This window comes from Toxorhynchites rutilus, chromosome 2 (genome assembly GCF_029784135.1).
Source record: "Toxorhynchites rutilus septentrionalis strain SRP chromosome 2, ASM2978413v1, whole genome shotgun sequence".
Lineage (NCBI taxonomy): Eukaryota > Metazoa > Arthropoda > Insecta > Diptera > Culicidae > Toxorhynchites > Toxorhynchites rutilus.
Window position 1 is genome coordinate 98744955 of NC_073745.1, and position 16724 is coordinate 98761678.

Consider the following 16724-nt stretch of genomic DNA (forward strand, 5'->3'; position numbering starts at 1 on the left):
CTCGCATTGTATCCACCCCTTTTAATCAATCGGCTGATGTTATCATGAGATCGGTACAATTTTGCCAACGCACACCAGCACCACTGGAACAACTATTAATCCGCGGCGAAGGTAGCTTGTAATCCGTTACAAAGTTCAACCAATTCCAGAACACCGAGGGGAGGATTCACGTTGCGATCCGATCCAATGCAGGTGAAAATTTCATTCATACCAGAATTCTGATTCAGGATTCCCACTATCACTGCTGCTCTGCACTTACTTTTTCTTCCATTTCACGGCACACCGTCCCACCATAAAATTGCACAAATTCTCGCAACCCAGTCGCACGTATTTTTCCGCACTCGAAAGCCTAATCACTCGCGAACAAAGATTTTACGCTAGATAGATTTTTTTCCTTCAACATTGCGCACACACACGGCGAAAATGTGATGCGAAGAACCCACGCGACCGATCGATAATGAAACGAGAGCTGACAGTCAACAGCTACACAGGAGTGAAGTAAAGCAAATGAGGGGGAGAATGAGAAAGAATAGAAAGTACGAATGTAAACAAACCGGGTGAGAAATGAGAATGCCGGTGTCTTGAAATGTAACAACCAAGCGGTAATTTTTTTGCTGTGTGTTATTCTTATCGGAAAGCGAGTGTACACGGAGGGAAAAACTACCGAGCCGAATTGAATGTACAATTTGTGTCTGAAAAAAAAAGATTAAAATTATAACATAAATACTATTAAAAAGTGAAGTTGGATACTTCTTCAGTGTCCCATTCGTTTATTTTTTAGGCCCCATTGCTTTTTCAGCTGTAACAGAGCCGAAAATATAAATGGAATGGTGAATCAAACGATACAGAGGACTGTCGCTATATAGAACTGTCGTTGTTGTTCTGTAGAGAGAAAAACTTAATTCCATACGAAACGAACAAGTCATTCAACTCATTTGTTGATGAAAACATTGTTCACTAAACAAACATTGAATCCACTCACACGCAACGGTAGCACTACCGATACGATTACGAGCGAATAGGAAGCAAGGAATCGGAGAGATTCCGCAGCGAGAAACACTCTCGTGGCGATCGTGAGCTCTCCACAGCAGTGGGGCGAACTCTTTCTTTCGAACTCGATGCGGGAATTCGAGTTCCAACGGTCGACCATCGCGGAGGTGAAGCGTCGCTGGGCGCACGCGTTCGACAAAATAGCATTCGATTCTTTTTTGATGTGGTACGGAACGTGGTTACTGCTCGGGCTTGCCGTGTCATCAGTAGTTTTGCGTTGAGTCTATGATTGCAAATGGAGCGTAAACCGAACCCCTAAGTCGTCCGTTGTAGTGAGCGCATATCAAACATAAAGATTTATATCGACACACAAACTTACACATACACACACACACACACACGCGCATATCCAAACAATTTGAAGATCAAAATCTACAACGGCTACGAGATGTTTTTAGAACTTTGAAGTTATATCTGAAGTCGGCTCATGGCTGGATGGCAGTCTTCAGAATGCAACTCGGTGCTGATGCGCAACAAGATTTTTGTACCCAGTTGAGCTCCCACTCCTTGTGCACACATGCGCTCTGGCGAATGAGCACGCTCCTAAACACATATGAAATGTTTGGTTGTCAGCACCGTTTTTACGCAGAAATTTGCGCCCAGTGTTAAGCTGAGTTTTACGCTGAAATTTGCGCCGTATTTCTATACTGCGTGCTTGAAACTGGATTGCTCTCTCTGTTCAGATATTTTTCTTCACAAAAGCGTATACAGTTCAAATGGAGGCGCGCTGTTGTTTTTATGCTTTGCTTAGAACGAACGAAGACAAAGCGGGCGCTAGAATTTGATGTGTATGTGTGTGTGTGTTTAAAATGAGATGCACATCACACAAGTGAGAAGAACTGTTTGGGTTCTGCGCCGGGTTCATTTTGCGCTGTCGTTCTTATGAATTTTGTGCTCTTCGCACCAAGATAGAATACGAGTTTTCTTTGAGCGCGCGCTGATGAAAATTAAACTCAAGCGCAGCGCTGCGTTTGTTTTCTGAAGACTGCTGAATGGAGAGTAGAACTAAAATCCATGCGATGGCTCCAATGAGGTACATATAGAGGTGGAGCAGTAGGCCATGTATACATGTATTGGTGAACGGAAAAAATGGTGTCGTCATTATTTGCATTCAATCGAAAGTTTACATAGAAAATACAAATAAATGATAAAAAATATTTAGGATTATTTATCATTTTGTCCTAAATTATTCAAGAAAACATGTGACTGTTTAGAAGCTATGCCTTATACGTAGCTTCAATGAGCTACAGAACATCTGACCTTAAATGTAAAACTAGAAAATATTAATGATTATTTTTTGGTCAATATTGCTAATGAGGCTTTAAAGAAAGTCTGTCGCTATTAGAATTGTTCATATGATTTTGGTGCCCTTAACCATACATACAAAGCTCACCTTAATGAAAACGCTCGAGAAATCTCATCATTCGACCATACAACTCTCTTCTTCTTCCTGATAATAAATGCAACTTGATTGTTCGTGAAAACCTTATTCAAGTGCTTCCTTGCTTCTTTTTTAACGAACTGATCTGAACGCGGCTGTACTTTTTCCTGAATCTTACTGCAAGCATTTCGAAGTGCTTTTATATCCTGGTTGCATTCCTCCAGTTTCTTGTTTCGCTGTTTAATAATGTTGGACAACATTTGGAGATGTCTTTCCTTCTCTTTGAGCTGTTGATTCATGTTGATTATATTGATTGAAGCCTTTAACAATAAATAGAAATGTACGCGTTGCTGTTTGATTGTAGACTTTTGCTTCACGGAAACTTGCCCCAGACGGTTAATTTTCTTCGTTAATTTTTCCCGCAGCGTTTTTATCACAGATTTATCAACCAGCTCCACGTTCGGGGTATTGCCGTCGGGATGCTGAAAATCCTCCCATCCAGAATCGTCCGTACAGCCCATTCCGCAGCTCTCTGTTGTCACTCGAAATGGCACGGCTAGTTCATTAGAACTTCGGAAGCAATCTTCTTTTTGAACAACGAAAATTGTACCTGGTTCAGTACAATCATGTTCGATTGTCAAAGTGCTACCCTCGTTACACATACTATGAACCCTCAAAATATCTTCGACGATTTTCTTTCGTTCTTTTCTCGAGTAGCGCAGCGAGCGATCACTGCTGCTTGCTCCGGTAACCTCCGGAATGCGGATAGTTGGAATCGCTAAAATCATTATAATTATGTTTATCTTTGTTACTACGAAGATGAGGAAATAAATACGGCTTACCGTCTTTGACCAACTTATTTCGTCCATAATTTACGAGTTGTCGCTGGGTGCTAGCATTATGCACAAACGCTTCCGGTGCAAAATGATAAGAGCAGACATACAAGGATGTTCCTGGATCTTTTCTAATACCGGTAAATTTTAACCATTTTGCTCGTTTTTTACTATCTTTTGGGAACGTGTGGAAACACACGAAAATTCCGTCTTTTTTCGCTTTTCCCGACGTAATTCCTCAAATATTCACAGCACATCTTGGCATTATGCTAATATTTGATTCACCACGGTTTGAATATTTTTCCGATTAAAATAGCGATTGAAAATAATTGAAAAAGCGTTTTCACTTGGGAACAGAAATATTTCAAATGTAAACACGAATAGTGACGTGACATGTTGTAACGAGGAAAAATGAAGATAAAAAATCGCAGCAATCCAACTCATACACTCCATCATCTGCATAACCCTTATATGGATAACACTGCGATGGCTCTATGACTATATAAAAAAGAAAACGTGTTAGATTTGAATCTTAAGGGGGTATTCTAGTGTAGAGAAACGAATTTCGGATGTTTTTTCGAGTTCCGTAAAAATAAAACAAAGAATATTTCAACTATCCATTATATCATTATTTGTTCATCTATCTGTGAACAATAAAACAAAAATTGAACGGAGAAAAAATATTCATAACTAGAATAGTTATGAGCTGATGAAGCGAGGGGGTTCAAAAAAAAGTTGTTCCATGGCGTCGTTTGAAAAACAAAATTCGGTTTAAAACGTATTTTCTTACGTTTTCCGATTTTTTTAAAATAGTAAAGTTTCAAAAGTACAATTTTTTTAGAGGCTCATGCGATAGAGAGATGCCTGCAGATTGTATCCATATCAATACGACATGGATCGGTTCAGTAGAACTTGAGATATCGTGTACGCCAGTTTGAAAAAAAACTAGTTTCGAGTTTGAAGTTAATTGTTATGGCCGTACCAGCTTAGATACCGCATCACTAAAATGGCTCTAGCTAGGTGAATAATAAAATTTTCGACAAGTTCTTTCTAGGGTATATTCTGGAGCTTGAGCTTGAGCTTGAGCTTGGGTAGACTGTACAATTCGTAGTTGCTCTCCGTTATTGACTTGAACCAACCAAATTACACAAAGAACACACAGAATGACGCTTGGGACTAGCAAATCATTCTCGTTGTGAAATTTTCAGTGATTCGAGCTTTAAATGGTCAATAACGACGCCGGCCACGTCCTTACAGTCACCAAAGGAAGGGAAGGAATGTTAGTATGATAATCGCCGCCCGAAGGCCAGAAGGGTCGCCTCTATAGCGTGGTTCCCTAGCGATTATCATGGAAGGAATAGTTGTTAGTAGGAAGAGGAAAAAATCGGGATTCACTGCGGTAAGTGATGTGATTATGTAAACAATTTATGAATCGAAACTCCGAAAATTTTATGTGTCACAACGCGTTGCAGATCTCCAGGCAGCATGAGAAGGGAAATTTGTAAAAATAATTGGGTCGTTTATATTATTTATCGCGCGTTATCGAGCTCCAATCGCTATGACGGGAAACCTGAGAAGGTAACCGAGAGATTTCCGTTAATCATCGAGCATTCTTTTTTATCGAATTCCTATCGCAACACTGGAGATATAATATTTGGAAACCTGAAAAGGTAACCAAGGGAACTCCTCGAAAATAATTTAAACCTGCGTTAACAATCAAGCATACTTTTTATCGAACACTAATCCCGACGGCTGAGAGTTAACTTTAGGAAACCTGAAAAGGTAACCGAGAGAATTCCTTCGATCATCGATCGATAAGACTTAGTACTAAACGGCGTATATTTGATCTAAGTTATTTAATCTAATTTTGCTAAGTAAACGTTTCAATTCAATGTAAAAATAATGGATTTTCTTCGTCACAACCTAGCATGAAAAATAAAGATCCACCACAAAGACAACGTACGACGATTTTGGATCTAAGCAATGTATAATCTTGTAGTATTTAATAATAATATTTCAATAATAATATCTTATACTATTGGAAACTACATTCATTGAGTGGATATCCGAGTTCACATTTATATTCACACTAGCGTTCTAATCATGATTTGCAAAACAACATGAATATATTTTTTACTTTCAATATACAAACGAAACCTCATTTGCAAAAAACTGACCCACTAAAAAAAATGTTGGAATAATTGTAAGTATGGTTATATATTTTAACTCAGAAACACATTTAGCAACACTTTAGGCCTGATCACGAAAGCCACCCCACGAAGAAAACGAAATGAATTCCATATATCCTTGCATACAATTCATCTCGCTCCCATCGCGAAGTGGCGCCCATGATCAGGCCCGTTATTATGTTGATCAATTTATTGACATTTACTCTCTCTCTCTCACAACACCGGAAGACACTCTGCAAGCGAAGTACACTTCGGGCAACTTTTAGATCGGTTTTCGAAATTACGAGTAGCGAAAAATATCAGGCAAAAGAAGCAAAAGACAGCGAAAAAATAAAAACTTAGCTGTGATGATTTTCGGCATGCTCCAATACCATCCTGTTAGCAGAATTAGTGTGATTCCTTGGCTAACTACCACACACGCACATAGCCACGGTACGCGAGAGAATGATGCGAGAAACGAGTAAAACCGACAGTTTGCACCAGTAAACTATTCCGAAAGTAATCACGAAAAGACGGACGAGTCATTTCTCTCATCTTCTAATCTTTTACACACACATACACGCGACGAAAAATATTTAAACATGTCGCGACATGAAAACGAGTAAACGACGAACGGGCACATATTGAAGCCATTCGAATTGATAAATTACACTAAACATGCGAAAAAAATGCTTCACCGCATAACTTCACCTATTTAATTTATTTATACGCGTCCACTATTATTCACCTCACCGAATTATTACTTTTTCCATCATGTTAAAACGTATGGCGAAAAAAAAAACGCATAGCGGAGAGAAGAAAAAAATGCGTCCATTCCCGACGGCTGTCCGATCGCCTCCCAGTTCTTTCTAGGGTATATTCTGGAGTGCCTAAACTACAGAAATATGAGGGGAAAAATTGTTTTTTTCATATTTTTAGACTAGAATACTCCCTTAAATCAGATATTATTCTCCTAGACTGCTGAATGTCTGGATCAAGTATTGTTTCCTCAGACTAGAGCCTGAAGATGCTGCTTTAATCCACAATGGATGCCCCTTCAAATGCAACTAGTTTTTCAATAGAATACAGCATAAATATAGAGGCTTAAGATGTGATTTCGCGGCTCTATTTTTTATCGGAATACGTGGTCGACCCGTACATAAAAAAATCATTTACTTATTATTATACCTGAGTATGCAACTGGTGTTAAAACCTGTATCTCTCATATTAATTTCCATTTCCTGGACCATAACTAGAAGCTGCATAGTCAACAAAATTTACGATTAACGCTTCGACGGGTCGTGAAAACTAGGATTACAAATTACAATACGACGACATGTTTGCATCCTAAAAAACACAAAACATTTTTTTATACGCAAAACAATTAAAAACATTAGAAAAATTGGTGGCAATATACTTGCCACTGCCCGTCAATCGTAAAATGTTGGTGGCAATATAGTTGCCACCTGCCCGTCTAGCAGTAAACCCTCAATGATAAAAATGATTTTTTTATACTTGAGTTTTTGATGCTAATAAAACTCATGATCAGACTCTACAAACACTAAACAGTTCATAACTTTAACAAACTGTCTGTTTTTCAATGCCTTTCGAGAAAATTGCTGCTCTAAATAGGGAGTTGTTAACACAAAAGTGGTTCCAAAATGAATGGTTTTTTTTTCGCGCTCAAAAAATTTTTTTTTTATTTGTCAAAAGTGAACCGAATCACGAATCATACCAAAGAACAGTGAGCTCGACAATTTAACATTTTGTTTTCATAATTTCGAGCCATACTGTTTCTCACATCCGAGAGTGCACTCGATATCCCCTCATTCTCTCTCTCTCTCTCTCTCTCTCTCTCTCTTTCTCTCATATGCCCATTGCCATAGGGCTCTTGCTACACATACATGCAGAGCATGTGTTGGGCACACATTCGCTTGTTTACATTCGTAGTGTCTATGCAGCAGAAGCGGATTTTTATCAATCGGCGTTCTTGTAGATGATTTAAATAGAGTTACGGTCATTCTAATAGTGCATAGAGCTAACATGAACTTTGTGAAACAGTTAGGCAAGCTATTTTATGAACAAGAGTTTTTGTGTAACGCATATTATTTAGTTTACTAGCACCTATTTCGCGATGTTCATTGAGCGACTCTCCCATTAGATTGGAATCGAAAAATTGGCAGAAAAAGGATTATCAACATTTTCGCACCTAGATCAAAGTCACAGAGTCTCGAGCTCACGTTTGAATGCTTCCTTGTATTTCCATGAATTGGTCAATCGATGGATTTTTTCCGTTTCCGATAAATTTTCTTATAAACGTATTTAGCTTCTCCGCAGAGCATTCGGGTACTCGGAAATCATATCTGAGAGTTGGTTGATATTTCAGGCTGAAAATGTCCTTAATTTCAACATAATCAACTGCTTTTTTGGCGGAACTAGCCGCCGATTAAGGATATCTGCACACGAATATTCATTATAGTTTATTCTTTCACGAGACCAGCAAAAAGCTTAAAACCTAAATGGGAGCACACTTCACCTAATCCGGCTATACAATCGCAATGTGCAGTTTGCACTATTTCTGTGAAAATTTTTGAATAATCAATCTGCTTCCATTGATATGAATCATGGCCAAAACAGAAATTTCTATTTTTCCCCGTGTGTATGGCTTTGACGCTAAAAGTAAATATTTTTATGTGAAGAAACATATATTCGCATGTTATTCATATAGATTAGCGCGTAATCTTTATAACTATTTCGCTAAAATAATTATTTAAACAAAGCTCAATCTTGTCGCTCCATATAATTCCTATGGAGCGATCACTTTTGCCTGCCCAACAGATCACTAATACATATGCACGCTGCAAGCGCCCTATCACAAAACGCTCGAATTAGAATTTGTTTGTTGTTGCGCTGTTCAGTTGTCATAAGCAAGCAGTTTTTGATTTTGGAATATCTTCACTTTGCTGACAAGAAGCACTGCATTTGTTGGTGAAAATACTCTCAAAAAACAGCCAGCTGTCGGAAAATCTCGCAAATCTTTGGGTGCAAAGCAGAGGTGTGATTTTTGAGTGGGATTTGTTTGTAAGCAAACTATGTGAAAGTGGTGACGAGAAACGTAGTGGCAGTGTGGTTTTCGTGGGATTTCTCAATGATTCGTGATTGCAGCTGTTCAAGGTTTACCAGCTTGGGTTGGATATGCATAATGTTCCATTGACACACAAAACAGATTCAAGTTCTGGGGGAGGTCATGAATTAGGTGCGAATAGAGTAGCGACATCTGGACCTGATATTTGTCTGATAAATGTTTACATCCCCAAGAAGGGTGAGTTTCAACCACAAACAGACCAACAAGTGATTCCAACTATTTATTAGTATAATTTAGGCGAAATTTATTACTATGTATTTTTAGGGAGAACACAACCAACGACATAAATCAGAATGTCATCAAAGCTTCCAATTCGTAAAAATGTGGAGCCACTGTTTAAACTCGTGTCCGATTTGGACAAACCATCGAACAAGTCCTCCTCACTGGAACAATGTACGCGTACCGATGCTGAATATGATCCCGGTCCGAAGTCGGATCATCACTATCGGTTGGCCCGCAAAAACCGAAAGTCCCGACTAGCAGGTTCTTCGAGGACATACGTGGGTAAGTTCGTGAGCCGAAGTAAAAGCGTCGATGATTTGCAGGCGGGTAATGAACGCGCTTCGAAAGATCGGAAAAGTGATCACGAGAAGAGGGTGGAAAGTGAACTGCGCGCAAAAGATCACCAGATTTCCAAGCTGATCAAAAAGATCACAACGCTGTTCGAGTGCAACAATGAGTTTGCGATACAAAATGATAAACTCCAGAAGGAGTACCAGCAAGTGCAGCAGAACCTTAGAGCGCTTGAGTCGATACAGCCGAAGAGCTGCGAAAATTGTGCAGCTCATGAAATTGAACGAACGACCTTTCTGAAGGAACACGACGACTTGAAGAACGATTTGAGAATGATGAAAATTCTTGTCTACCGTCTGAATGTGCAAGTCGAACGATATCAGGATGTGATACGAAATTGTAAAGGGCCAGCGAGTGAAATACCGAAGATTGACTTCGTGGATAGTTCGTACGGGGGTACCAAGGACAATCTCAACTGGGGACCTGTGAATTCCCATACATTGGGACCACTTTTGAACGCCTATGAAGAAACGATAGTAGAAAAGAATGATTTGATACAACAATTCGAACGCGAAATGATCGATTTCACGGGTAAATTAAAAAAAGTCATGGAAGAAAACGAAAAGCTACATGGGGAAATGGAGAACATCAAGAGTACCCAAAGTAATTGGTTCTCGGAGCGTGCGAAAATGCAAGCTCAAATTGACGTTTTCAAGAGTAAGGCGGAAGTCCAAGGGAAACGAGCCGACTTAGCGAAAGAGAAGCTCATCGAGGTACTGAAATGTTACGAACAGAAAAGTATGCTTGGATGATTATTTAGCCATTTTGGTAAGGTGATTATAAAGTCCTTATGTTTTACAGTACAAGCTCAGTGCCTTGACATAGAACGTCTTCAGGAGGCATACTCACGTTCCAAAGGGGAACTGGCTTCGCTCAGACATCTCAGTCATAAACCAGAAGTGGAGGATGAGAATTTGAAAGAGTGTCAAAGGTGTTTATATAATCATTATCCTCAATTAAACGATCATTTTGTGACAATTTGTTTCTCCTGTAAGATTGTTCGACGAGTTAAAAATTCAGCATGTGACAGAAAAGTCCCGTATCACAGTCGAAATTGACACGCTCAGAAACGAAGTACAAGCTAAAAATGAAGAAATCGTTCAACTGAGGTCTCAAGCTGCTGAGCAGAAAGCGATATTTGATCGTCAGAAAGAAATCAATGAGTAAGTTCCTATCATTTCGAGCTTATTCTACCACACATATAAAACTAAATCTCTTTCAAGGGTTCTAGTGGAGAAAAACACCTCCCTCAAACAATCACTGGAGCGCATCAGACAATCAAAAGAGGTCCTCAAGACACGTCTCAAGAAGATGATCACATGGAGTAAGAGTGTGGAACAACGACGTGACCAGTGGCAAGATTCCTGGCGCAGCGTAAAAGCTCTCCAGGATAAGGTTCGACAGCGAGATGAGCAGCTTCAGGCGCTTCAAGCGCAGTATCGTTCCGAAGTGGACCAGCTGCAGCGACGGCTTAGGCATCGGGAGGATACCCTGCGAAATGTGCTTGGGGAAAAAGCACAATTTAGACAGGTTTAGATGTTAGAGAATTACTTTGTACTATTAAACGCAAGCGACCGCATCGAATGCACATAGATTATTATGTATTATGCGAACTAGTCAAATTATTATTTTAAATAATTTATGAGAGCTTTAACAAATACAATTATTAACTGTAATTGATGAAACTGGTAAATTGAACGTAGTTTTGGATTACTGCATATTGGAATTAAATCTCGTGCTCTTCCAATTCTATTAACCCAATAACGACCAAGATGTAAAAATATTTTTTAACAAAAGCCATCAGTGTATTTTTTATCATTGGCGTTAGGGAAACGCCATACTTCAAGATCTACTATTTCCGTTCTTCCGTTGTCCGGAAAATGACAATAAATAAAAAATCGCCAAACAAAAACATTGGCAATACCTATATTTTGCTCCTGTAGAAGGTTCAATCCACTGGATTTTTTCCTACATCACAATGTGTGATCTTTTATCAAAGTAATACTGTAAAAAAGTTTACATATTTTTGAATGTTATAATGTTTTGTTTTTGTAGGTTATGTGAGGTTATGTACTTTTCGCACAAAGTTGCTTTAAATCGAAATTATTGCCCAATAAGTTATACTAAATTGAATGAAATAGATAGTAAGTGGTAGCTAAGTGTTCGATTTTTCGAGCACTTGGTTTAAAATGGGTTAATTACTTTCAATGATTCTACTTTCCTTTGAGAGATAAGATCTTCTTTACAATGTTTCGTCAATGCACATTGTCCGTAGCTGCATTTCGCCAACCTCGGGTGTTCATCGTAGTGCTGCCTTATATGTCACGATGAGTTATCGGAAACCGCCAGATGGTTAGCTTGAATCTGCGATGTTACTTCTTTAAGGTGAAGGTGGAAGCTAGCCACAAATGGCTGGTAAGAAAATTGTATTGCAGAGCTCGGAACACTGCCACAGCTGCCTATGCTTTCAAAAACAGTAAACGGAAAAGTATTACATACAATCCAAAATGCCTTGGCCAAAGAAGAGTGTGTTATAAATTTGCTTATGTTGCGCTCGCGTATGATCAGAATGTTACTTCATATGCAAATGCAATTTGCAATTGTTCATCGGAACATATCGTTCATACATTTTACTTCAGTATTGAATTGTTATTTTTTTTTCAGATGTATTCAAAGACTCGTGTCAATGAAGCGCCATACAGTCTGATAAGTGAATTAATCTATTTACGTATGCTTTGCTCTTCTCTCACAAACACTATTACCCCATTTTTACCTATACTACTACAATGGCTAGCTTCCACCTTCACCTTAAAGAGCGGTTGGAGTACTGCTGAACCTTGACTGCAGAGTGTATCGGATGGAACCGACCACAAGTTGAGTAAGGCTACGGTGACATTGGCTCGGAGCATGGCCCGAAATCTTCGAAGATGTAACATGAAGACCGACTCTACTCTCAGTAGCTTCGCTTCGACTAGAACTGCTTCGGCAGTCGCCGTCAATAAAAAATGAATTGAATCGCGTTGACTAGCGAGGATGACTGATCAACTAGTCCAGTCAGTGGTTATTCTAAGTGACGCGACAAATTTAGCTCACCTGTAGCATATGTCAAACCACGTTGAACTCAAACATCGATGCATGCATAAGTGATACATGAGAGCGAGAGAGGAACGAATTCGTTTTGGGGGAAGTTACTTAAAAATGCAATAAAGACAATTTGATTGGGAAGAATGACATGATATAGTCGAGTCGGTAGAGGGAGAAAACGACTAAACGCCCGACTTACTGTTTAGTCGTTTTGGCGGAGAAACTGCGTGAAGAACCCAAATTCATTTCCGACTGAATACGGATATAGTCAGTCAGATAGTCAACTGACTATCCTCAGTTGACTGTGACTATGCCAAGCTTTGGCTCGGAGTACGCACGAAATTTGATTGTACGATAACTGACGAAGAGAAACAAACAATGTTGTTCGATAGAAGCTGTCCTATTCGATTGAAGCAAGGGGGAAGCAATGTAACCACACCAATACAACTCAATGTGGTTGTTTACTTTCACTATTGCATACAATTCGTACGACCACTTTTCCGCATCCAGTGTCACCGCCGCCTAAGTCGATCTAATCAATTTCGATACGAAACACCGGGTCTGATTCTCGAATACACTTCACGGTGGAAACGGAATGAAACGTATTCGCGATTACAACGGTACGGTGTCGACATCTGGATACGAGATTAGTTTTCCACTGAACTTATCATTATAATATCAAATTATCTTCAGATGAAATTTTTATATGAGATTATTATATCACATGAAGAAAACAAAGTTTTCCACTCACATTGAATACCAGTTTGATACGAAGAAGTTAATTTTCATTAATTTTTTTCGAGAATCAGGCCCACCGTCTACGCTTGACCGTTAAGGGTGACCGGATGCGTTGGAATCAGTTTGATGGGCAAACCACTTTTCGAACGTGATGCCGTTCCCCGCATCATGGCCCATTTCGTGATCGCTACTAGGATTTTTTACAGATGTTCGTGTATAAAGTACAGTAGAACCCCGATTATTCGCGAAATAGTCGGGCTAGCTCACCGCGGAACACGAAAATCGTGTATAACACAACAAATGACTAAAAATGAGGTGCAAACACAAAAAAAACAGATATTTCAGCATGAAAACAATGTTTTATCAATACAAAAATCATTGAACTATCCATCTGTAAGGTCGTGTATACCAGTTGTCAAATAATGTGAAAGTCATGACCAAAACAAAAGAACAAAACCTACCGCTCATTGACAAATTTAGGGTAGGTTCATAAAAATAGTATGGAACTCGCTTTCGCGGATAAACCGTACCGCGGATCATCCGCTCGCGGATAATGGGGGTTCTACTGTAGTTATATTTCTAGTCCTTTCATCACCCATGGCAATACCGATGACTTACAAGAGTAGTCAACGACGATATTAAGATGACCACTCAACGCGCACCGATTCTGTAACTGGCGACAGTCACTTCAGATTTTCAGACTGCAAAGAGTGAATGAAACGGCCCATTGTGGAGTTTTGCATTTTCCGATAACATATTTTTTTCTGTTTCTTTTTTTATTTTGTTCATATTCTTCTGACATATTATATAAATTCAAATCATAAATATCATTCATAAATGTGTCTCCTTATTGCTAATCCTAATCCATTTTCGACTTCAACCTTCAAATAGCCTCCAAATTTCGATATCTACGAATACCTTACGCTTTTCTCTGTCTATTTTTGCTTGCAGTGATCTGCTCTATGCAGTGTGTCAACTATTTCAAATCTCCAAATATTATAAGGATCTCCACTGGCTGGGAGCAAAAGGCTATCTGATGATAGTGAATTTACAAATAAAATTCAAATTCGTATTACTTCAAAACCGTTAACTGGCTATTTGCTTCGCAAATGGATATGAGCTAATTCCGAGTCCATCCAGTAGAATTCAAGAATAAAAATATTGAATATTGACCTACAATTCAATTTTTGTGTCGTACAGGGTAAGCGTTCTATATGTGTCACCCTATACGTGAGCATGGGTTTTATGATACCCGATGCATAAAAAAGCAAAAAACAAGCAAGAAAAAAAAAATCAAAGCGCATTGTGTCGTTTCCATGTATGAAATCTGGCTGCTAACGATAAATTATTATAATAGCGTGTGTGCTAAATATTTTTTCTCATCTGGATGAGAAGAGTCTTCGTTCTTCGTTAGGACGGCGCAGTCCTAACAACATATACTTTGGGATAACAACAAAAATAAAGTGGAAAAGGAACTGGGTATTGTGGGTGTAAGTGTGGCTTCCTCTGCGCATAAAACAAAAGCAGTAGGTGTGCTGAGTAAGTGTAGTAATCGAGCGGCCAAATCCGTTATGCATCTTCTCTCCAGTGATCTCCAAAAAAAACCGCTGCCTTGCTGGCGTCGTTCACGATCTAGAGGGTATGGATGTTTAGCAGTGTCAACCTGCTGTTGGATCCACCGGAGCCACGGTCTGAGTTAACTCTAGCTTCTCGGTAACACTGGGCGCTATGGGGTCCACAATTGGCATTTGCTCTTCCTGGATTGTGAGATTCTGAAAGGTGGAAAATATAGAGTTAAAATCATATACCATTGATAGGAGCAGTGTGTAGGAGTTAAAGCCCCCGCAATCTACAGACTTTTTGTCGATCGATAGTTTGATCGAGTTGGCCAGCTAGTGCAAAAACCGACCCAACTGAATCGTGTGCAATGTGTGCATATGTATATCTTTCCGTACAGGTAGAAGTAAATCATATTTGAAACACAATGTATATGTTTTTCAGAAAATTCATAGTTGTTGAAAAGTTTATCGATATATATATAATATCGATACACAGATAATTATTATATATATAAATATATATATATATATATATATATATATATATATATATATATATAATAATTATCTGTGTCAAGTCGGACGGACTATGTGACATTTTTATGATTTCGAGAGAAACGAATTTGATGTTCAGTACTCTGCAATTTTCGAAGCATTCAACTTTTCTTCGATCAGAAATGTGAACTACTCTCGAACAATACTATGACGCATAATAATTGCAAAAACATCTTGTCTCATGCTCAAAACAGATAGCTATTTGGCTCATTGCTCATTGGCTTTCAATTTGATATGACGATCATCAAAATCGGTCTAGTAGTTCAAAAGTTATGAATTTTTGAAAACGATATTTTTAGAAAAAATAGGAACACCCTTAAATGAAAATGAAAGAAAAAATAGAAAAATATGGGTCTAATATTTTGCGATGAGGAACAGAAATACCGTAACTCTTCCTAACTCTGCGCACTTTCGTCTAAAGACTAAATACACCAATTGACTTTTGATTGAGCGTTTTAATACTGTTGAATAGATAGATTGTGCTTTTGTCTTTGTTATCAAGCGAAGCAACGGAGTGTTACGGAGCATAAAATCCGGAAGTGGTTCCAAAAGGTAGATGATTACGTCTGACAAGAAGATATCAGCAATGTTTTTGAACATTCTACTCGTGTGTTCACATTGACGAATCCTCCCGTAAAACTTGTTCCAACAAGTGGTCCTGGCATAAACTGGCGAAAAATACGTCCATACTTCAAACGCGAAGTCGGAGAAGAAGTGCTACTCATTTTTTTTCCAGCTATTGCGGCTAGTGTATTGACACCACCATTGGTATTGTTCCCGTATAATCAGCGCAGCGCCAAATAGCCCTTCCGATGGTAGGTCAGTGAGTAAAAATAACTCAGGCTGGATGACACGCGTGACTTCTTTTCCATTAAATAACTAAAATAAACTTTTTGACAGATAAATTTACATTTTATTTGTGCGCAGGATTAGGAACACATTATGTTTACAAAAAAAAAATTAAATAATTTGCTGAAGCGGTGTTTACGGTTTTCATTTTCAATGTTACTACTAATAATATAGTTTCAAGACCGCATTAACTGTTTCGGGATATGGTGCTTAAATTTTGGTTACAATAATTCAAACTTCGAAAAGTCTTAACTGCGCAAAATATGGTACCACTTTTCATAAACATCTGAGAATTTTTCTTTATGAAAATCACATATAATCACGAGTTTGGGTTTGTTGAAAAGCCCCAAGCCACTAGTTGCTAATACTACCATAAGGCGTTGAATTATTTGAATTTTTATGTTTTTTTAACGATTTTCCTCAAAGAGAAATTATGATTATGGTTTGTCCAAAAAATGATCATGGTTTTTCCGGTTTTAGAAATCACCATTTTTGAATGAAAAAATTCGAATTTTCAAGAAGATGTTGCATTTCTCATTGCTTGAGTTTCCTGACATCTTATTGATCCATTCATAATTTAGGCTTTCTTTAGAATATTATCTTTTCTTGGGCATTTTGAAAGTGTTCACCTCAACACACTCAACACAGAGAAAATTCATTTCTGCTTTGCGCGAAGGACATCATAAACAAACTGCAGCGCATCAAGTGGTTGCCATAGAAATAATGTGGACAAAACAACATTAGTGAATTGGACAACTCATGATCAGAATTGAGGTCATCGAAATGCGT

The 16724-nt window shown here is 38.5% G+C and overlaps 2 protein-coding genes across 3 annotated transcripts in view; one reads left to right on the forward strand and one right to left on the reverse strand.

The window, feature by feature from the left end:
- Positions 1 to 7364: 7364 nt before the first annotated feature.
- On the forward strand, positions 7365 to 10826 carry LOC129768233 (protein Cep89 homolog). 2 transcript variants are annotated; one of them, XM_055769729.1, is made up of 5 exons: positions 7365 to 8754; positions 8815 to 9888; positions 9952 to 10081; positions 10146 to 10313; positions 10374 to 10826. In XM_055769729.1, exons 2-5 carry the CDS (start codon positions 8871 to 8873, stop codon positions 10684 to 10686), a joined length of 1629 nt encoding a protein of 542 aa, XP_055625704.1. In that variant the 5' UTR covers positions 7365 to 8754; positions 8815 to 8870; the 3' UTR covers positions 10687 to 10826. The 2 variants fall into 2 exon arrangements, with proteins under 2 accessions (XP_055625704.1, XP_055625703.1); XM_055769728.1 differs by having other exon boundaries at positions 8842 to 9888.
- Positions 10827 to 13709: 2883 nt separating this feature from the next.
- The window catches only part of LOC129768232 (ataxin-2 homolog), a 31220-nt gene continuing 28205 nt past the window's right edge, over positions 13710 to 16724 (reverse strand). The window contains exon 4 of the mRNA XM_055769727.1: positions 13710 to 14744. Coding sequence (XP_055625702.1) covers positions 14631 to 14744 — 114 coding nt within the window. The 3' untranslated portion in view covers positions 13710 to 14630. The remainder of the gene's footprint in view (positions 14745 to 16724) is intronic.